The following is a 22,183-nucleotide window of genomic DNA, read 5'->3' on the forward strand; positions in this document are numbered from 1 at the left end:
CAAAATAAATAGAATTTGTATTTATTTACTTACTGAGAATTGTTTCATTGTCATAGTTATAAATAATTCTTCTACTTATAAACTGAAGTAAAAATTTAACTGAATTAAATCAAATCAAATTAAATCAGAACCAATCCATTTCATATTCGTATATAAGAGTTGGAGATCTCTCAGTTCATATTCTGGCGAATTTTTCATACCAAATTTAAAGTAATTCAAGTAGAGAAGCCTTTTGATCATTTGAAGCACCAAAACTTCTCCAATCAGGGTTTGAAAAAACTATGCGATGTCCGTTTTCAAAACATCTATGAGGGTAGAAATTTCTCAGAAATATTCAACTTGGCATGAGGTGTTCCAATTTAAATCTCTAATTCTTTAATTGATAAATCTTTAGTGAAATGTAAGAGAAATAAGAAATTTTTACATTTTCAAGTTTCTGCAAAATGCAAGTCTTTAAATTTTGTGGGATGATTTATTTTTTTTTTTTTTAATTTCATTATTTATTTAATGTTTATATGACAGAATCTTCACAACTTACATCCAAAGCTTATTAGCTATTCATTAGCATGAGCTATATCACGCACCTTTCTTGTAGGACCAAATGTTTCGTGTTATCTGAAGTTGCAGATCACACAAATATTTTATTAAACGCTGAAAATTATAATAAATTCGGAATTTCACGTTTCGTAAACGTGACTGAAGACGAAATATGTGGAAAACAAATTCCAGCATTTTTTTGTTTTAGTTTTTTTGGTAGAATTTATAGAAAATTTCAAAACTGCTGATTTTTATTTAAAAGGTCATGAGTCCTCTAACAACCTTGCAAATATGACATTAAATCATTCAAATATCAAGGAAATATTGTACTTTAAAAAATTGTCTACCTAAAAATCTACAACCTACATGTAACTGACTAAATTTTCAAGACTTTTGAAAATCTTTGCCCCTCAAATAACACTATATACACACAATATGTCATATTATTGAAGATTTTTTTACTTAAAAAAAATGCATGACGTCAACTTTGATATTTCTGAGAATTATTGACCCAGGATATATTGGCTATTTCTTTCCCAGGTCGACCTATAACTTCATTACTTAATTTAGTAGTCGCAGCTGCTATACAATAATTTGCTTAAATTGCCCTTATTTTTGTATGCATAAAATATTCCATTCGTCAGTGAATCGCTAAAAATTTACACATTTGGTTCACTGCGCAAATGCCCTGGGCGCCTTTTGATATACAACATTTCAATGTTCACTTGCCGGTTATCAAACGCAAATTCTGAAAGTTTGTGTATGTGTACATGTATGTTAGCCTCAGAGCAGAGTATTTCAACTATTTGCTATTTCGATACTCAAAGAGGTAAACGAGCACCAGCAATATGAGTTTGCATGTTTTTGTGTAAAGTTTATTTATAACATATGGAATTTTCGCAACTTGCTATGCTATGCACTCAGAAAAAGGCAATTTCCTGCCGCCCCTGCTCCACCTGTACCACCTGAACTACCTTTCCCTACGAACTTGTTATCCGCCCCCCGCCCAGCAAAAGCACATAAGCTTACCTTCGATGGCCGCCAATAAATTCTTGTTCAAGGACATTGTAAAAGCTACGGAGGCAGCAGCAGGCGCACGTGTAGCCATGGCAGCAACACACTCGTAACCAACAAAAAGTAGTAGTACTACTACAATAAATACTACATACATACATACAATGCATAAATCTTTGTTATACAAGCAGCGACAAGCAAAGGGAAATGAAAAACGAAATCGTTAAAAATAAAAATGTATTTTATGCTGCATTTTGCTGGTCATGTCTGCCACAGTCGATATTGGGAAACCAGCCATACACGCAAATACGCAGATACTCGTACATAAATAAACGCATTAAAAGTTAAAGGTACACATACATGCATGTGCCTGCGTATATATATTTATATTTTTGTGATTATGGTGACGACAATTTGGTTCGCCGTTTCAGCAGCGCCAGCACACCTTCACACCTTTGGGCTGACCTCTGACGCGAGCTCTGGATGCTTGGCTAGTCGGTCGATTGGTCGATCGGTGGTTTACTATAATTTGCTACTGGTAGCAAGCTGTTCGCGCTGCAGCTTGGCAATTTCGCTTTTCATTTAAGAAAACTTTTACAAGCTCGTAAATAAACTTGTAAAAATTTGCGCAACAAATAACTAACGCATAAATAAAGCGCCGCACAAAATCACACGCCGGAGTCAGTTGGCCGTTTAGTGTAAAATGCAACGTTGGGTAATTTTCACAATTTTCTCAACAAACCCGGAAGGCGTTATTGAATATCTTAAAATTGTGTATGGAAAAATTTCTACAAATGAAAACGAGTTGCTAACTTTATTTTCTCACACCTTTCTCTACGAGCTTCTAAATTTCACACATAATTACAAAATACATACACACATACATATAAATGTAACAGTATATGTTTACGTTACATTCGTGTTTAAATAAATACATTTAAGTTTTTTTATTAATTTACTTTCTGTTTACTAAACTTGTCATTTCCTTTTTTCTCATGCTCGCTTATATTTGCAGATTGGATTTCAGTCGCAATTACACGCATTGCAATGCATCCCTGCTGGTCAATGACACGCTCGCCATGTCCGGTGATCAACCTACTTGGCTGAAATTATTACCGCCGCGCATGCATACACCGGAGGTGATCCTCAACACGTGGTTGCATTTGGGCGGGGCTCCTCAGGCACCGATTGGTCTCATTATTGAACTGCCACCAGCCCAGAGTGGCACCGGATTCACTGGCTGTTTGCATTCGCTGCGAATAAATGAGGAAACGCGCGAGATATTTGGGTAAGTAATGAATTAGTTGTCATACTGAATATGCCTTCTTTTTTTGAATGGTGTGGTAACCCGAGAACTAGCACCTAAACGAAATATCAAATGATGACAAGTTGTTCTCCACTTGGTCGATAGAACACAAAGAAAGCTTCGTTCTTCCTCTACCAACACCAGTAGGTAACAAAACGAATTCTATCAGAGCTGAAGCATTTGCATCCATTCACGTAACATGACCTAGCCAACGAAGCCGGCGGATCATTTATTCATATCGCTGTGAAGCGCAGTTAGCTTTTCGCTCTAGAATTTACTCTCGTCTACGCACAAAGGTCCCTACATTTTTTATGGAATCTTAATCTGTAGCAATAAAAAGGCCGCACCATCGGTTGTTGTTATCGTTCAAACTTCTGCGCCATATAAGAGAACGGAATTTATGATTGGTTTATAAAGTCAGATTTTTATTCGTCGATAGACGACTCTAATTTCCGAATGCCTCCGCAACTCAAAGTAGCACTTTTTAGCAAGAAATGAAAATGCTACTTACGGCGAATGTTACTTAAAAAAGTTCTATACTTCTTCAATTTTTAAACCATCGGGAAAATTTGGATGCCATGAAGCGAATGTGATTTGATAGCAGGAGAGGTGATTCGAGGCGTTCCCACAACAGTCATTTCTGCGTTATCAGAACGACCTGGATTTATATCCAGCCCGTATATGCATGGAGCAGGTATATGCTGATACAACAACAACAACAGTATGGCAGGATCTTAAGGCATATTTCTCTACCCACTCTTGTGACTTCTTTACAGTTTAGAAAGAGTAGAACTTACGGTGTGATTGTTAAAGCCGATATTGTTTTTATAGTCGTTATATGCGAATGGGTTCATGCATGACTACCCGGTTTCGAAACCCACCGTTGGCATATGTATATACACATAAGACAAAAACAATTTTTTCTAATAGCGGTCATTCCTCGAAAGGCAGTAGCAAACCTCCGAGCATATTTCGCCATAAAAAAAGTTCCTCCTGAAAAACCTCGAAGCGGGCCTAAAACGCTCCATTCTTCGCCACACACCTAAGAAAGGGTATAAACGTCAACTATATATTTGCAATTATATGCGGGATATTTAAAAAATATATATATCTGATTTATTAAGTTCTGCACCTCAAATAGACTTTTCCGGCATCAGACTAGAGAAGTTCTATAAAACTTCATTTGATATATAGTACATAAATTGCGTACCCTCTCTAATACTGACTGATTTGATGATATTGCTTTCTATAGCCATATTAGCATTGCGATGATATCAAATTCTGATGTTGCGACATATAAGCGGCTATCGAATTGGTGTTTCATTTATCGATTATTTTTTCTCGTTAATATCTGGACTAAGTTCTAAAAGGTTAGTTTACAATTACTGCCGCTCAAGCCAATGACTGACTTGAGTCAGAGGTGGTAGCCCATTGTATTGTAATACCATAGTTTGCCTGACTACTTCACCTTGAATCATCCAAGGTCCTAATGTATCTCATCAGCGATTTTAAATCGATATCGGCCAGCTCATTGAGAGTGGCTAAGAATGGGATGCATCTAGTTCCCAAAGTCTTATTTAGTTTGATAGTTTTTTTTTCACATTTCGCTGCTTCGGCAACATCTTCAAAAAGTTACATCTTTACTTTCGACAAGTATATACTTACATAGGTTTTTGTATTACTCATTGGCTGTAAGCACTCCGTTGGCAGTATATATGTTCTCCTCTATTTACGTACCTCGCGTTTATTTCCGGCTCAGTTTCATTCACGTCTACTTTGAGATGTGGCAAGTTGCACATTGTTCCACCTTCTACAAGTTTTCTTAATTCCTTTCTTGCACACAGTTCACTCGTTCTCTCCCAAAAAGATTCTTGTTGATCGAACTTAGCCTTATCTGCCATGTAGTTTCCTTCTAAATGCCCATGACCCTGAACGCAAGTGAGGTGGAGTCTATTTTGCTTATCTATCTTCTCCATACATTGTCAATAGTGGAGCTTACGTTTAGATTTTAAGACGACTGAACCCAGCTGTTCTAACTGCCACCCCGCTGTTACGGAATACATATGAATATATGACTAGTTAGAGATGCGGTTTTGATCTATTCCTCAGCCTAGACGATGGCTGATACTTGAGCGTGAATAACGCTGATCGGGCAAGGGAAAATAAAGACTTGTAAGTGGCATACGCATTGGTTGGGTTGGTGCGTGATTACCATTCGGAATTCACAGAGAGGTCGTTGGTTCGAATCTCGGTGAAAGCAAAATTAAAAAAAAAAAAAAAAAAATAAAAAAAAAAAAAAAATAAAATAAAATAAAAAAAAAAAAAACATTTTAGTAGCGGTCGCCCCTCGGCAGGCAATGGCAAACCTCCGAGTGTATTTCTGCCATGTAAAAGCTCCTCATAAAAATATCTGCCGTTCGGAGTCGGCTTGAAACTGTAGGTCCCTCCATTTGTGGAACAACATCAAGACGCACACCACAAATAGGAGGAGAATCTCGGCCAAATACCTAACAGAAGAGTACGCGCCAATTACACACACACACACACAAGTGACATACGCAAGAAAACATATTCTGTCAAGTTTAGAGTGATCGGATATCTCTAACCGTAAAATTACTAGCTGTTCATCCAGTCTGTCTTAGTCGACTCTTTTCTGAGTGTGAATTTTGAATTTGAATTTTGAATTTTTCAATCCAAGCATAGACTAAAATTGAAATAAATCATAGTCGCTCACTCAAATTTCAGGTATTCGGCTACTCAAAACTAATTAGTAATCTCGAATATTCAAATATACTAAGTAATAAAAATCGAGAACCCAATTTTTCATTGGCTGATTTCTTTATCTCACGGTTTCTTTATCTTATGGCTTAAACGATATTTCTCTTAAGGATATGAATAGCACCAATATTTTAGATGGTCCCACAAAGTACGACAACGGCTCAAATCTCAGCCCAAATGCTGAAAAATCACATTGCCAAACCATCTGATGGATGTTTTTAAGGATTATGTGAGTTCAACAAAATTCGTTGAAATATTTTTTTCATTCTCTTATCTCATCATGTTTTGATCGCCTTTAGGTATTTATGTTGATCGCATTTCTTTATTAATATCCATTAAATGCCCACTACGACTACTCTGGCAACACAGAATACGCATATCAAAATTTTCCATTACTACTCATTTATAACGCGTACGATTTCGTACTTCTCCTCTGGAATTGTCCCGGGCTTATTGACTTAGATCCTACTTTTTACGTAGCCGCAAAAAAAAGAAGTCCAAGTCAATAACAAATCTTAAAATGAGTGCAGCTATTTGAACTTCTTGTTCCATGAGATAATAAATCATGCACTGTATGGCAATTGATATTGTTTTGTTGAAACCACATATTTTCCAAGTCCATGTCATCTAATTCAGCCCATTAAAAAGTGCATTATACCACGATATCGTTCACCGTTCCCCAAACACCGTTGCCGACATTATTTTGTGTTATTTTGTGCATAGTTTTATCTTGAATGGCATGAGTTTAAGTGAATATGTGCCTAATAGCTCAATGCACAATAGGCGAAATGCACTTTTACAGAACGACAATTCCCATGACATTTCAGCTAAGTATCGCTCTTTGACTAACTTTGTCAAAGCCTGTAGGTAGGTAGGTAGGCGAACTCCCCAAGGAGCACTACAGCGCCATTTCGATGCCATTATGGGACCTCCAAGAGGCAGATATCTACAGCCAACCAGAGCTGTTGATGTAATGGAAAATATTGATGGTATTAAGATTGCCGCACTGCCCCAGGCTATCGAAGAAAGGAGCATAAAGTAATCTTAACCGTCTAGCTGCCAAACCCGAACATTTCTTCTCTCGATGGTCCCCACAGCTTCTGCAATGGGGGCTAAATGGCAAACCTTGGTTTTTTGTGCGCGAGCCGATCCTCCAATGACCGGTAAATCTCCAGAACTTTCTGAGTACAAAGTGTGTTGTACTGGCGCCACAGGATTTTCAAAATATAAGGTTGTCAAAAAAGTCTTGCGGTATTTTTATTGAATTTTCAATTGTTCATAAAATTGGTTATAATAATGCAATTTAAGGGGGAAGTCTACTGTGACAAGGGAAAAAACAGGCTTATTTTCCGGATTTTATTTCTAACAAAATATTGCTCGTACATAAAATCTATTTAAACTCTTATCTTTATTATATATTTAAGTTTTTGAAAAAAAAATTTTAAGTCAAAATATTCAAAATAGCCGCTGTGGCACTTCTGAAAGCGCAGGTCCGCTTTTCTTAGGTGCCTAAACGGTGTACATGAAATCTTACGTTTCGGTGATTTAAAACAAAAAAACAAAATATTGTTATCATATACATAGTATTGACTCTCGTCTGACGTAGGATTATGTCGATAAAAAATTTTGGCGTCGAAAAAAAAATTCTTGAAATTTTTTTCTTTTTTTTTGCCTAAAATTGATGTTACTATTGTTTATAACAATTTAACAAATAACGATATCAAAAAAATCCTATGTCAGAGAGACACTATTACAGAGAATATATAATTAAATTTTTAAGCTGATTCATTTATCAGAATTCGAGATATCGTGTACACCGTATACAAAAACTTAGTTTCGAAAAAAATGCGTTTAAAGTTTCAGTATTAGCAGGTACGCGCTTTGGAGCGCTTCGGGAAAAGGTCGAAATTTCAACGAAGAAAAATTTAGCCAGCTGTAACACATATTGTACCTTATTTAAGAGGGTTCAAAGTATTTTTTAAGCTAATAAAAAAAAATCGATTTTTTGAAAAATTCACAGTAGACTTCCCCCTTAAGTCAAATATGCGCCATTTTGTTCGATGACGAGTTCCCAACGAAATGTCAACTTCATAATGCCCCTCTTATAGAAGCTCGCTTCCCTATTGTCAAAAAACTCAGAGAGCCAATTTTCACAGGACTCTCTTGTGTACAACTTCCGAATACCAAGCTCGTTCGCCATGGACAGAAATAGGTGGTAATCACTTGGTGCGAGATCCGGACTATACGGTGGATGCAAAAGAACCTCCCATCCGAGCTCCCGGAGCTTCTGGCGCGTCACCAAAGATGTGTGTGGCCTGGCGTGGTCCTGATGGAAAACAATTCGGCCTCTGTTGATCAAAGATGGCCTCTTCTGCATGAGTGCTGCATTCAAGCGGTCCAGTTGTTGGCAGTACAGGTCCGAATTGAGCGTTTGGTCATAGGGGAGCAGCTCATAGTGGATGATTCCCTGCCAATCCCACCAAACACACAGAAGAACCTTCCTGGCCGTCAATCCAGGCTTGGTCACCGTCTGGGCAGCTTCACCGCTTTTCGACCACGACCGTTTGCGCTTCACGTTGTCGTAAGTGACCCACTTTTCATCGCCAGTCACCATCCGCTTCAAAAACGGGTCGATTTTGTTGCGATTCAGAAGCGATTCGCATGCATCCATACGGGCAAAAATGTTTTTTTGCGTCAAGTCGTGTGTCACCCATACATCGAGCTTCTTTTTGAATCCGAGCTTCTTCAAATGGTTTATAACGGTTTGATGACTCATGCCCAGCTCTTGGCCGATGCTACGGCTGCTACTATGCCGGTCTCTTTCGATCAATTCAGCGATTTTATCGCAATTTTCGACGACAGGCCTTCTGGACCGTGGCGCATCTTCGATCACCTCTGCACCAGAACGAAAACGTTGAAACCATCGTTGTGCGGTGGAAATGGAAACTGTATCGGGTCCATAAACTGCACACATTTTATTGGCAGCATGAGATGCATTTTTGCCTTTATCGTAGTAGTACTGTAAAATATGTCGTATTTTCTCTTTATTTTGCTCCATGTTTGCGACGCTATAACTCACGAACGACTAAAAGCAAACAACAATTAATCAAACACGTGTTAGCATGTGAAAAGAGCTTTCCAAAAAGCTCTAGCGTGAACCGATGCAACGAATACAACTAGAACTACGCGCTTGCAAAGACAAGCTTGCGGAAATACCGCAAAACTTTTTTGCCAACCTTATACATTCAGGTCCTTTAACAACAGTCAGGGGTAAGCCGATGACCCAAAGCCTGTAGTGCGAGTTGTCTGAAAAAAAAATTATTATTTTTTTTAATATTAATATATCAAAAATAGTTGCAGTTAAAGATGTGCATCCCCCTGGAATCACCCCATAGCACAGCGCGCAATCTTGCTGCAAGCAAATGCCATCCAAGCTAAAGTCTCAAATTTCAACCCACAGAAAGTAGATAATCGTGGCACTGCAGCGCTCTTCGTTGATCGAAATGGCACTTTCGGGAAAGCAACATTACGAATTATGACACCAAAGTATCATTCTCTGTAGACTCCTCGACAATCAGGTAAAAGGTCTTCTGATTCACAGATGCTACTTTCAGAAAAGTTGGTTTTGCTATCAAAACAGATAGGCTTTCAACTCCTTTAATTGTTGACTCCATTACAGCTTGCAAACGAATAGTTCTTAGCTTTTCTACTAAATTCTTTGCAGGCTGGTGCTTCAAATGTTGAATTATTGAATTCGCTGTGGAGTCAATGTCCCTGCATTATGTTTCACACTCTCACCCACAGCAGCCGCATTCTCTTTGTTGCGATGAGAGCTACGAATTTTGTTCACTATAAAGCTAATCTTACGTACTATTTGCACAAACTTGCGTCGTACCTTTACAAATAATTTCCTGTCCGTCGACTATGAAATAAACTAACGACAAGTATTTATTTCAGCCAGAGTTGACAAGCTTCGCAGCTGCTACTCGAGGTCTTTCAAGCGCGCTGAACTTACAATTTCCGCGCTTTTGCGCGCAAGTTTTTCCTCTTTGTAATTTCCTAAAAGTAGTATGATTAAAACCAAAAAAAAAAAAAACAAAAAAAAAACGAATACCGACATTGTCAAGCATCAATGAATAACAAAGAATTTTCGTCGATAACTTTTCGAGCGACAAAGCGTACAAAAATGCGGCGTTTAACATTATTCACATACATAAATACGAGTAAGTGCACCAGCAGTAGCGTCAGTAATACGAGCACAAAAACAACAAACACGAAAAAGTTCAGTTACTTAGTTAAGCATATCTCGTAATTAATTTGTAAAGTTGGGTGGCAAAAGTTTTCGATGGCTAAACTCATTGGTAGACTCGACTGCTGCATTCAGAAATTAATTTAACTTTTCAAAAATGTCAATTGTGTGCCACTTGACCTCGGTTCGAGAGGAGGAGGTAGTGGCAGAGAGAAAGAGAGGGAGAGCAACAGAATGGCAGTTATAGCAGCGACAAGTAGATGTAAAATAGTGATGCCATTTAAGCGAGCTGGCGCAGCGCTATAACGCTCGGGTGCAATTCATTGTGCATTGCATAAGTGTGAGTATAGTGTACGTGAATGTGTGCGTTTTCGAGTGCGCTAATTTAAATGTCAATATTAACAGCAATGCCAGTGCATTAATATTTCAATAGCATATTCCCTCCCCTCCCACTCCTATTGCTCATTTGCGCTCATTTTAGCGCTGGTGCTAGTGCTGTAACTGACCCAAAGACCCATTAACTAACCCACTGACGGCTATTGAGGATGACTGCACTGCGTGTGCTCTATTGCGCGTCACGTGCACCATCACAATGGATATCAAGTACGCTGGCCGAAATACGTTGCGCATTATTGCACTTCACCGCTAAGCTGCAGCCTCTCCTTGTCAGCAGCACTGCCTTTATATTTTCAGTTTCCGCGCACTTTGCGCCAAAGAAACGCTTCCATTTCCGTTTCGTTTCCGTTTGTCGTGAAATTGTCATCCATAGCGCGTTCACGAGCCCCCGTCCGTTGGTTAGCGACCCACCGCTTTTATACTTCTCCAATGCTTGCTTGCTATTGTTGTTGTCTTTTTTTTCTTCTTTTGCTGTACAGGGTTGTATATTTTATTCCAAGAGCATTCAAAGCGACCAGAACTGAATCGTTTAGTCCATTGTTCAAATACTTGAATGCTGTTGAATTCGCATGGCCGATGGGCTGTCGCCGCTGTCGCCGCTGCCGTTGTCACAACAGACCGTTGAAAGCGCTTGTGCTCCACTTGCTGGTGCTGTGTAATCAAATGAGGGTGAACGACTCGAAAGCTAGGAAAGGTACAAAAGGTGCATCTTGTCACATCTATTCAACGAGTAACATGAATAAAAATACGAGCGAAATACTTGAAGTGTATTTTACTGATTTTACGGATTCTCGCTTTTATCTGCATACAAAGACTTTCAGTGACTTTCAGGAAATCTCCTTTGTATATAGAAAAATTAAAATTTTGAGTCACACAGCATGTCGTCCGCATTGAATTCTGGTACTATTACTACCTCCTTCATATTTCTATCAAACATAATCCACTTACCCTTCACAATTTTCTCCCATCTGCTGCTGCTTCCTGCCGAAACTTAGAAGGCCTTCTAGTAGGCATTTTCGCCTGCTAACCGGCGGACAAAGTCTTTCTTAGTGGATTTGAAAAGTCTTGAAGAGGGCAATCAAAAAGGGCGGAATACCCTTCTCAACATAAGCTGAGTGGAGTTGAAGCGAGGTACGACAACGAGTGTAGGTTACATGCATATGTATATCTCATTCGGCATCAGAGGAGTTACAACACCTCAAAACCCATTTGAAGATCTCAGGAGTTGCTGCAAATTATTAATTTAACAGTAGAGCGATTCTCTGCCAAGTGATCTAAGCATTTTGGACATTGATGCAACTTTATATTAGAATTGGTTTATTGAGTGGCTTGAGTGCATATAATAAGAAGAAAACTTAAAAAATTAAAAATCTCTTGACACGAAATCCCTAACTCTGCTAATGGACCTACAAGCTGTTATGACTTACTCGCTTAAATCTGAATACCACTGCATGTGGTGGGTGTAGGTGAAATGGTTGAATTACTAATCTGGCACTCCCAATGTAGCACTAACGCGCCGTTTCGATACCATTTTAAGACCTCCAACGCGCAAATATCTACAGCCCGCCGGAGATGTTGAGGTAATGCACTGTCCCAGGCCGCCGAAGAAAGGAGCACAAAGTGACCTTAATCGTCTAGCTGCCAAACCCGGACGTTTACAAAGAAAGTGCTCAACAGTCTCCTTCTTCTGAAAAGTCCCCACAGCTTCTGCATTTATTTTTTATTTTTTCATTATCCATTTATATATTGCGATCTGTTTAATAACATTTAACAATATTTATACTTAAAATTAAGATACTTTACGAGACATGCATGGAAAGCATCCAGTGGGACAACCTTTCCTGAATTTTTGCTTTTTAGCACATAAGATCTATTATTCTCTTGTATTGTGTGATGAGGCATGCCTTTTGATTTCTTCAGCTATTGCGGAAACTTTGAGATCACGGTAAATTTGGACATTTGTGATATAGTATAGGTGCATTTGCGATCATTCTGAGAGTTTTCGATTGGAATCTTTGGAGTATTTCGATGTTTAAGTTAGCTGCGGTGCCCCAGAGTTGTACTATATATCATATATCCATACTTGTTTTAGGATAGCTGAGTACAGTGAGACGTTATTTTCAAGGGATACATGGGAATTGCGATTTAACAACCAATAAAGACTTCAAAGTTTGATTCCTAGTGTCTTGAGTTTAGTAAAAATATGGGTTTGCCGTGCGAGCTTGCAGTCAAGATGCATTCCGAGATATTTCGTGACATTACTTTCGCGTATGATTGTGTTATTAAGTGTAATGGATGGGCAAGTTTTTTGCTTGAATGTTAAGGTAACTTGAACAGATTTTGTCTTATTTTATTTTATTTTCCAATCTTTGAGCCATTAAGTTACTCGTATTTCATCAATCCTTTTTGGATTTTAAGAGAAGTCACATTAGGGGCGGAGTCAATTGCGAGCAAGGCGGTGTCATCTGCAAAAGTTCCGACGATAGTTTCCTGAGTATCTGGTAGATCGTGAGTGTAAAGCAGGTATTGTAAATATTGCACCAGCTAAACTTTCGCAAAGCTGAGATTGTTATTCATTTTGTTTTACAAAAAAGTGCCGATTTTTTAGGTAGGATTGGATAAAAATATAATAATTTGTGGGTAGAGTAGCCTTTATTTTACAAAGTAAACCGTCATGCCAGACACAGTCGAAGGCTTGAGATATATCAAGAAATGCAGCTGTGCAATACTTCTTCTATTCAAGTGAGTAATGAGAATTAAATGGTAAACCTAGCTTTCCTGTGTAATATAGCTACTGGATACCTAAACGCACAAGGTGTTCATGAATATTCAGTTTCATCACACAGCATCTGTAGCAATTACTGCCCATTAAGACGAATGCCCATTAAGACGAGCAACAAACCGCTCAACATCGAATATGGGCTTTGCTGTCAGAATGGATATTTTCCACTCTCATAGGGAAACGTTTATCTATTTTTCAGCAAGGTATCAATCGTCATCCATGATTCGATTGGTGAATGATTAGCTTAGAAAAATTGGGGAACCGAAAATTAAAGAAAAGTAGCATAATTACCTCCGCTTTGGTGCGACCTCGTTTGCTGTGATGCGGCAAACTATCCTTTTCCAATATTACGAGCCCTTTGGCTCTGGAGCTCATTTTTATGGAAAAGAGTTTGATATAACTAGCTCGTTGTAATATACGCTTTCAATACACAATTTAATTAGGCATTTGAGAGGCGCCAAGATTTACTAATATAGAAAAAATTAAAACGCGATGCCATGTAGTACAGACTAGGCTAATATTAAACGCAACCGACCTAAACAGTGAGGATGTCCGTAAACGTAGATTCTTCGGCAAGAGTTGCTGTCAAATTTCAAGATGTGCTTGCAAAAGTGAATAAAATTAAACAAATTTACCAGCATAGTAAGAGCCAAGGACAGGTTTTAAAAAGAACAGCTGATAGTATCCAACCGAAATTACGGATTTATGATTACCAAATAAACAAAATCTTAATGCTGAGCTCATTTTAAAACTCGTACTAAATTTAGATTGCAGCTAAATTTCTGTTTATATTTGTATCGTCTAAATTCTCATTCGGCCGCGGTACCCGAATGGGTTGGTGCGGGATAACTATTCGGAATTCACAGAGAGGTCGTTGGTTCGAATCTCGGTGAAAGCAAAATTAATAAAAACATCTTTCTAATAGCGGTCGCCCCTCGGCAGGCAATGGCAAACCTCCGAGTGTATTTCTGCCATGAAAAAGCTCCTCATAAAAATATCTGCCGTTCGGAGTCGGCTTGAAACTGTAGGCCCCTCCATTTTGTGGAACAACATCAAGACGCACACCACAAATGGGAGGAGGAGCTCGGCCAAACACCTAACAGAAGTGTACGCGCCAATTATTTATTCTTTATTTTTAAATTCTCAAGTGATTACATATCTTCCGGATAGCTTAATGAACTTTAAATGGGTTGTAAAATTGGACTGTACCCAAACCTTTCAGAAGTGGTTTCCCTGAAACCTGAAGCATATTCTACTGCTCGATCTAGATTTGCCTCAACTAGGCCAACGGTGCTTCTATGCTTGGACCAAGCTCTCAAACAACGATCCTGAAGAACATTCTTCTCTTCGCTCTAGCCTTCCTCTCAACATCGAAAACAAACAAATTCACCAAGCCATGTCTCAAATATTATGGGAAATAACTATGGGAAAACACAGCCAGGGACAGTACAGACTGACGTCGAACCGGGTATAGAGTTCTTCGATATTTTTGAAGACATTTCGAATTGATCGTTATTAACTCAATGGCCGTAATCGCAGTTTCACTTTGATCAAAGTTGTCGAGTTTTGAAAGAGCGAGGCATATTATGCTTGAAAGTATGTGAGCTTTTCTCACTGAATATTGCTGCTTCTTGACTGCTGCTTAGACTATGCTTCTCCCAATTTTGTGGTGTTTATCTTCCGGCTTTAACACAAACGGTGGAATCTAAAGTTTCGAGCCACCTCCGTATTATTTTATGGAAATCAATTTTCATGCCTGAAATAATAAACTCTCCGGTCGAACTGCGAAAGCTATTAGTGTTTAATGGCCGCGATGAGAATTAGCCCCAGGAACTGTCAAGTGGCTGAGCACGTTTGAAGGGTCCTTAGTGTTGCGACACAGTTTCAGCACGGGATCATACCGCAGCAGATATAATTCAGACTTTGTATTTTCACCGACCCTTAAATGAATAATCTTTGTTTTTAGTGACGCTTTGGACGGCTTTGGTATCACCGAATGCGGCTCGCTCGCCTGCTTGTCAAGTCCGTGTCGCAATGGCGCTGCATGCATCAAAATCGAAACCAATGAAGTAGACGAAAATGGTGAGAAGGCAGAAAAATGGAAGTGTAAATGTCCCACAGGTTATATGGGTCCAACCTGTGAGATATCTGTCTGCGAGGATAATCCGTGTCAGTATGGCGGCACTTGTGTACAATTCCCAGGCAGCGGCTACCTTTGCCTGTGTCCGTTGGGTAAACATGGACACTACTGCGAGCACAGTAAGTATACAACTAAACGTACTAATACCATCACACGTACTCTCACATCTTGTTAGTGTTGTTAGTCGAGTAAGCATACTCATCCATGTAACTTGCTACACTTTGTCAAATTTTCAATGTTCGTGCATCCAAGCATTGGTAATGTTGTACTCTCGTCCATATGTACTCGTACTCGTAGGTATATGCAAAAGTACATCTTGGAAAGAAGTCGACTAATCAAAATTGAATTACCCCAATATCCGTGCAACCTTTTCCTTAAACAATTCCAATTTCCAAAAACAAGATTTTCCTCCCCACACGGTTTCCCCTGCTACAATTAAAAATCTTACAGATCTCGAGGTCGCCCTACCATCGTTTTCGGGCAGCGTCAATGGTCTCTCTTCGTTTGTCGCCTACACCGTACCCATTCCACTCGAATACTCGATCGAGTTGAGCTTCAAAATACTACCGCAGACGATGTCACAAATATCACTACTCGCCTTCCTAGGACAGACAGGTTATCATGACGAGAAGAGCGATCATCTGGCGATCAGTTTCATACAGGGTTACATAATGCTTACTTGGAATTTGGGCGGTGGACCGCGTCGGATATTTACACAGAAACCAATTGATTTTAGATTGGATGCGCCACGCGTACCCTATGAGATCAAAGTTGGCCGCATTGGACGACAGGCTTGGCTCTCTGTGGATGGTAAATTCAATATCACAGGCCGTTCGCCGGGTAGTGTAAACCGTATGGATGTTATGCCGATTCTTTACTTGGGAGGGCATGAAATAGCGAATTTCAACACATTGCCACACGATCTGCCGCTGCACTCAGGCTTCCAGGGTTGTATTTACGATGTGAATTTGAAAGCGGGACAGGTGACGGTGCCGCTGCAAGAAACACGTGGTGTGCGCGGACGCGGTGTGGGACAATGCGGTACCAGGGAGTGTCACCGACATGCTTGTCAACACGATGGCGCGTGCTTGCAACATGGTGCAACTTTCACGTAAGTACTTTAAAACGTTCGGTTTGAGTGCGAGTTAATAGACGTCTTCTACTTTTTAGCTGTATTTGCCAGGAGGGCTGGTACGGACCTCTTTGCGCGCAGCCAATCAACCCATGCGACTCATTCAACAATAAATGCGCGGAGGGTTCAACGTGTGTACCGCTCGTGAATGGTTACGAGTGCGATTGTCCAGTGGGCAGAACTGGCAAAAATTGTGATGAAGGTAAAATGTCATGAAACATTCAAAATTCTTACCTATACCAAATCATTTTCTTTAATCTCGCGTAGATATTCGTTCGCTAAGCGATGTCTCACTTACCGGACGTCGCTCGTATTTGTCTGTACGCTGGCCCTACCTATATGACAGCTCTGATAAGCTGGGCTCCAAACGTTCACAAATCATCAGCTATCGAAACTTCACGAAGAAACTAATGCCACCGAAACCCATCGCCTCTTCGAATCAGCACTTCGTTATGAAGCTGCTCAACGAAGTGGAAAAACAACGCAATTTCTCACCTGTACCTCTCATGGGCTCGAAGACGTTCGAGGAGCATCATCGCGTACAATTCTTCTTCATCGAGTTCCAATTGCGCCCACTCTCCGAACGTGGTCTTCTACTCTACTTTGGCACCCTGAACAACAATCTGGATAAGAAAGTCGGTTTCGTTTCACTCTCGCTACAAGGAGGCGTTGTAGAATTCCGCATATCGGGTCCCAATAGCCACGTGACGGTAGTGCGAAGCGTGCGTATGCTCGCAATTGGCGAATGGCATAAGATTAAAATGGCGCAACGTGGACGCTGGCTAACGCTGTGGGTTGAGGGTAGTGCATCGTCTGCGCTGGCACCTTCTGCTGAGGTGCTTGTGGAGCCCGATTCACTGCTTTATATTGGCGGACTGAAAGACTTATCAAAACTGCCACACAATGCTATTTCTGGCTTCCCCATACCATTCCGTGGCTGCGTACGCGGCCTGGTGGTGAGTGGTACGCGTATTGTGCTGAACGAAACTAATATTATTGGTTAGTAGTTGCGAATGTGTATGGAGCATTGCGCCGAATATAAAATATGATTTTATTTTATTTTCAGATTCACGAAACATTCGCGACTGTGATGGCACTGCGTGTGGCGGTGATTCTTGTGAAGCGGGTGGCCACTGTTGGCTCGATGAAAAGCTGCAGCCTCATTGCATTTGTCCCGAATATGCGAAGGGCGATCGATGTGAATATTCAGAGAGTTGTAAACTGATACCTTGCAAGAATAATGGACGCTGTTTGCGTAGCGGACGTTGTTCGTGCCCCAATGGCTGGGGTGGATTCTACTGTGAAATCGGTAAGTGCAAAGGGAGGGCGTTATTTAAATCAAATGGCATAAAGACAGAAAATCATACATTTTCCACCAAATCAATGCCTAGAGTTTATGTTGTCCAACGTGTACTGATGACTTCAATTCATGCCATTTTAAGAAACCCATTGATAAAGATCTTAGATCTTCTTACACGAAACAACAAATGATGGAATAGTTTTTTTCTAATAGCGGTCGCCCCCAGCAGACAATGACAAACCTCCAAGTGTATTTTTGCCATGAAAAAGCTCCTCATAAAAATCATTACCCGTCAGAGGAAACTGTCAGAGTCTGAGTAGTACATCTGCTGAATGTATCGAGGAGAAAATCCTAAATCCCCGGCGAAACTAAGCATTTCTTCATCTCACACTTTCAATGCCAACCGAGGTGCAGTCAGACATCAGTCACATAGACACGGTTCTTGTCCATATTTGACTCCATTTTCATATTTGCTGTAGTCCGCCGCCTCATGCTCCTCACATTCATCACCTTCGAACTTTTTTTACCCTTTCGAAGAAGATGTTACTCAGCTCAGTTTATGGCCAATCGCCGCATTACTTCTCATAATTTATAATATATGTATAATTTAAACACTAAGTTTTAGTGCCACACTGTGTTAGTGTTACGAGATAAAAATAAAAATTTGCACTTTAAAGCCGGAATATCCGGAAAATCAGACGAGATGCAGCAGAGTTCAGATTCGGATGGAATACATCAAAAACCTTCTGTTCTTGGTTCAAAATTTTTGTCGACCTCTGTAATTTAAATAACGCATCGTATTCCGAATCCAGCATAAAACCAAAAGGTGGAGCTTTTCCGAAGTTGGGGCCCACTTGTGACTACAAATCCTAGTGACAGGCTCAATAAGGTATAAGTGGAGGTATAAGTATCACTAAAGGTCGCTCTCTGCTAGGCATAACATAAAATTCTAAAAGTATTTGGTAACTACACCTCATAATTTTTTAAAGATGTCCAAATGCCGCGCTCTCTTAAATTTTCGTCTGTGGTATCTGAATTATTGCGTATCTCCACGGCTAAAGTTTTATTGTAGGGTAGGAAACTTTGGGCAACTAACTAACCCGAAATTCCGGGATATTTTTAATATAATCCCGGAATTACAGGATTCAATCGGGATATAACTTTCCTATTTGTAATTCATTCGGCCGCCGTACACGAATTTGTTGGTACGTGACTACCATTCGGAATTCACAGAGAGAACGTAGGTTCGAATCTCGGTGAAATACCAAAATTAAGAAAAACATTTTTCTAACAGCGGTCGCCCCTCGGCAGGCAATGGCAAACCTCCGAGTATATTTCTGCCATGAAAAAGCTCCTCATAAAAATATCTGCTGTTCGGAGTCGGCTTGAAACTGTAGATCAAGACTCAACATCTTTACGCAAAACACACGCCAAAGGACAAGGGTTGATAGACACTATTCCACACTTTATTTTTACTGTATTGAGTAATGCACGCAAATACATCACTAAGAAGTACCATAGAGATATGCTCTAGAAAACTAGAAAGAGATTCTTGAATGGTAAAAATTTTGCAGATTTATATTCGAGCTGCTTGCGACACTTTGTCAAAAGAAACTCGAAAAATTTTAATATTTTCCAACTAGATATAAACAAACAACGTTCTATTAGATAGTTGAAGTTCAAAGTTTCAAAGTTCATGACCTCAAATAGCTCAACCGTCAATTAATCTGTCTCCATGAAGCCATGTTTTTCAGACGCATTGATGCTATTTGTACTGCGTCAAAAGCACGCTATGTGACTGATATTCCATAGTCAATGACCGAGGCTTTAACTTTATCATGATTTGATCTATGGAATCATAGTCATAATCAATCATAATCATAATTTAACTGAGTTGAGAAGTCGTTTTTGAATCCTTACAATGCCTTGGCCGTCAGTCTCTTATATAATGGTATATACGATTGGCTTTAACACCCTTTTTAGGTGTTTGGTCGAGCTCCTCCTCCTATTTATGGCGTGGGTCTTGATGTTGCTTCACAAATGAAGGGACCTGCAGTTTTATGCCGCATCCGAACGGCAAATGGTTTTTTATGAGAAGCTTTTTTTTACAGATATTTTTGGTATTCACGTCGATGCTGGCCATCTTTACTACTGGCCAGCATCTCAATTTCCTTAAACTCTGGTAATTAAGTTTGTGTCTTATTTCAGAAAATAGCGAACTTTCGTGCTGTTGTGGGACAGCATTTCATTTTTATTCATACTCTTTGTGTTATTGTTTACCTCAGGCGCTTGAAAACCCAGAACTCTATGCGAATTAATGAATCTGCTCAAGTATATCAGAGCAATCAATTAATCGCCCAATTAGATCAAAAAAGAACATAAGCGACTAGATTATTCTTCTACTTTCAAGTGATTGTAAAATTATTTGTATTCAAAAGTATGCGACGGGCAGCATAAAATGTAAGCGGGCCAGAAAATTTAAGAAGTTGAAAGACAAATTAAACAAATTTTTTTTTTGAACTCATTCAATTCTACTAGCATAAACGCATAATTGAGGCATACTGAAATTTTAAACTATTATAGTTAAAGAATTAAACAAGACTTTCCGGATGTAGAGGTCTTTAATATAATATCTTTAAAATATCTGGGCAATTTTTTTTATGGCAGTTACCTTGTTCATTTTCTCTGTATAAAACAAATTCAAGCATTCGTTGTATGGAAGAAAATGCATGCCAAGAAGAAAAATCATCAAAAATCAACGCAAGTTTTTAGCCGCTTTAGACTGGCACAATATGATACCAAAATTGAATGAGCTACAAAACTGCACACCCTGAATTTTTCTAAACATTCTGACTAAGCATACAAAAAATTAAAGAAAAAATACTTACATAAGTAAATAGTCAAAATGTTGCTATGTATATGTTCCGCTGTTATTATTGTGAACACAGGTGTACCTATATATTCAAAAAAAATATAAGTAGTAATTAGTTGCAGTTAAATTTTATTTAGATTTTTCCCCAATGATTGATTTCAGTGAAAACTGAAACGTCCCTGATTTTATGGCTGCAATTAAAATAGTGTGAAAACAATTAAAAGTCGGCTGCTCGATTGACATTCAGAGAAGGCATGACACATGTAGCTAATTACACAAGTGGGGCCTTGACTTTCAAGTTCGATTTCGATGAATCAGCCCTGCAAGTGAGCCATTAAATAAAGGCAGCAAGGCATGAAATATAAATAAAAGTGATTGAAATCAATTTTTTCTAGCCACACAGTAAACCACACATACACACATATGTGTGAACACACACACATACATAACTATGATTAACAGAAAATTAGTAAATCGCTGCGCACTGCAGGTTCAGAACGGGTGCATGTTTAGAGCTACAGAGTCAGAGATAGAGGAATAAGAACCCGTTATAAGTCGTTCATTAGGAGTCATTTGTAGGATTTTTTTTTTTGTAGTGAGCAAAATAGAGAGATGATAAAAACTTTCGCAAGTAATTTGCATGGCCAAAGGCAATTTAGTACATGTGAAATAAATCTACGAAGTAAATATACGCACGAAAATAGCCGCCGGGTTCTTTCTGTTTATTTCTCTCTATTTTTACAGCAATAATTTTTTCTAGTTTTTGTGTAAATTATTAATTTTTTATACGAAAATGTGTCAAGCAAACTAACTCAAAGTAACGGTAAATGCGCGTCAAAAGCTGGACATTCGCATAATTCGCCGCAAGTGTAACGGGTGCTTTTTTAAATCGGTTAGAACTTTCAATAGGAATATCTATCAAAGTAGTTGGTAGAGTAGTTGCAAGTTAGACTCACGAGTTGCTAAAGCAAGCTTTCGACATTCTATTCGGTTTTGGAACTCTAGCTAATTACTATATACCCGACTAACGTTTATAAAACGTGTAAATATACATCAAAAATTAATGTTAACAAACTTATAAACCACTTCTTAATCATTACGTTGTGCATAATAGTCCAACTGAGTAGCTTATAGACAATAGGCTGAATCGGTTTATGTCTCTTATTAATACTTTGTGTACCGGAGCCTCAAACTTTATCCCATTTTACTAGTACATAGATTGAAAATTTTGAAATACCAATTCAAAAAATTAGTGAGCAATTCTGTGTCAAGTGATTGAAGTGTTTTAGACGTTGGCGTAAATTCTTCTGAAAATTGGCTAATTTTTGGCCTCGAGTATAAAAAAACAATTAATAATTTTGAGATTTAGTCAATGTTGACTACTTTGGTGTTGAAAAATGCTAAGTTTACCATTTCCCTTCGCTGCTCAAATTGAATGTCCCTTTATTGCAAGAATGATAGATTTACAAGGTTTGCTCTTTAACTATGGGGAAATAGAAAATAATGAGGATAACCTCGGCTGCGACGTCGCTTCGGGAGATTCGGCAGCCGAATTCTGAATGATCATTTTACATGTATTCACAGACTCATCCAATCAGTCGTTGGTCAGATGGCAACGAAGTGTCATTGGTTGATTTTTTTCGTATATCACCAACACAATCTCTTTGTTTTTGTAAA

At 39.0% G+C, this 22,183-nt stretch overlaps 2 protein-coding genes across 6 annotated transcripts in view; one reads left to right on the plus strand and one right to left on the minus strand.

Moving 5' to 3' along the window:
* LOC129246875 (uncharacterized) overlaps window positions 1-22,183 on the minus strand; it is a 316,754-nt gene that overhangs the window by 276,810 nt on the left and 17,761 nt on the right. The window lies entirely within an intron of this gene.
* The window catches only part of LOC129246873 (protein eyes shut), a 306,316-nt gene that overhangs the window by 264,195 nt on the left and 19,938 nt on the right, over window positions 1-22,183 (plus strand). For 2 of the 4 annotated variants that reach the window (XM_054885574.1, XM_054885575.1), the window contains exons 7-12: window positions 2,567-2,839; window positions 15,029-15,321; window positions 15,605-16,313; window positions 16,373-16,536; window positions 16,602-17,333; window positions 17,401-17,643. In XM_054885574.1, the coding sequence (XP_054741549.1) occupies window positions 2,567-2,839; window positions 15,029-15,321; window positions 15,605-16,313; window positions 16,373-16,536; window positions 16,602-17,333; window positions 17,401-17,643 (2,414 nt within the window). The remainder of the gene's footprint in view (window positions 1-2,566; window positions 2,840-15,028; window positions 15,322-15,604; window positions 16,314-16,372; window positions 16,537-16,601; window positions 17,334-17,400; window positions 17,644-22,183) is intronic. The other 2 variants (XM_054885576.1, XM_054885577.1) reach the window with 1 other exon arrangement.

This window comes from Anastrepha obliqua, chromosome 5 (assembly GCF_027943255.1).
Source record: "Anastrepha obliqua isolate idAnaObli1 chromosome 5, idAnaObli1_1.0, whole genome shotgun sequence".
Classification (NCBI taxonomy): domain Eukaryota; kingdom Metazoa; phylum Arthropoda; class Insecta; order Diptera; family Tephritidae; genus Anastrepha; species Anastrepha obliqua.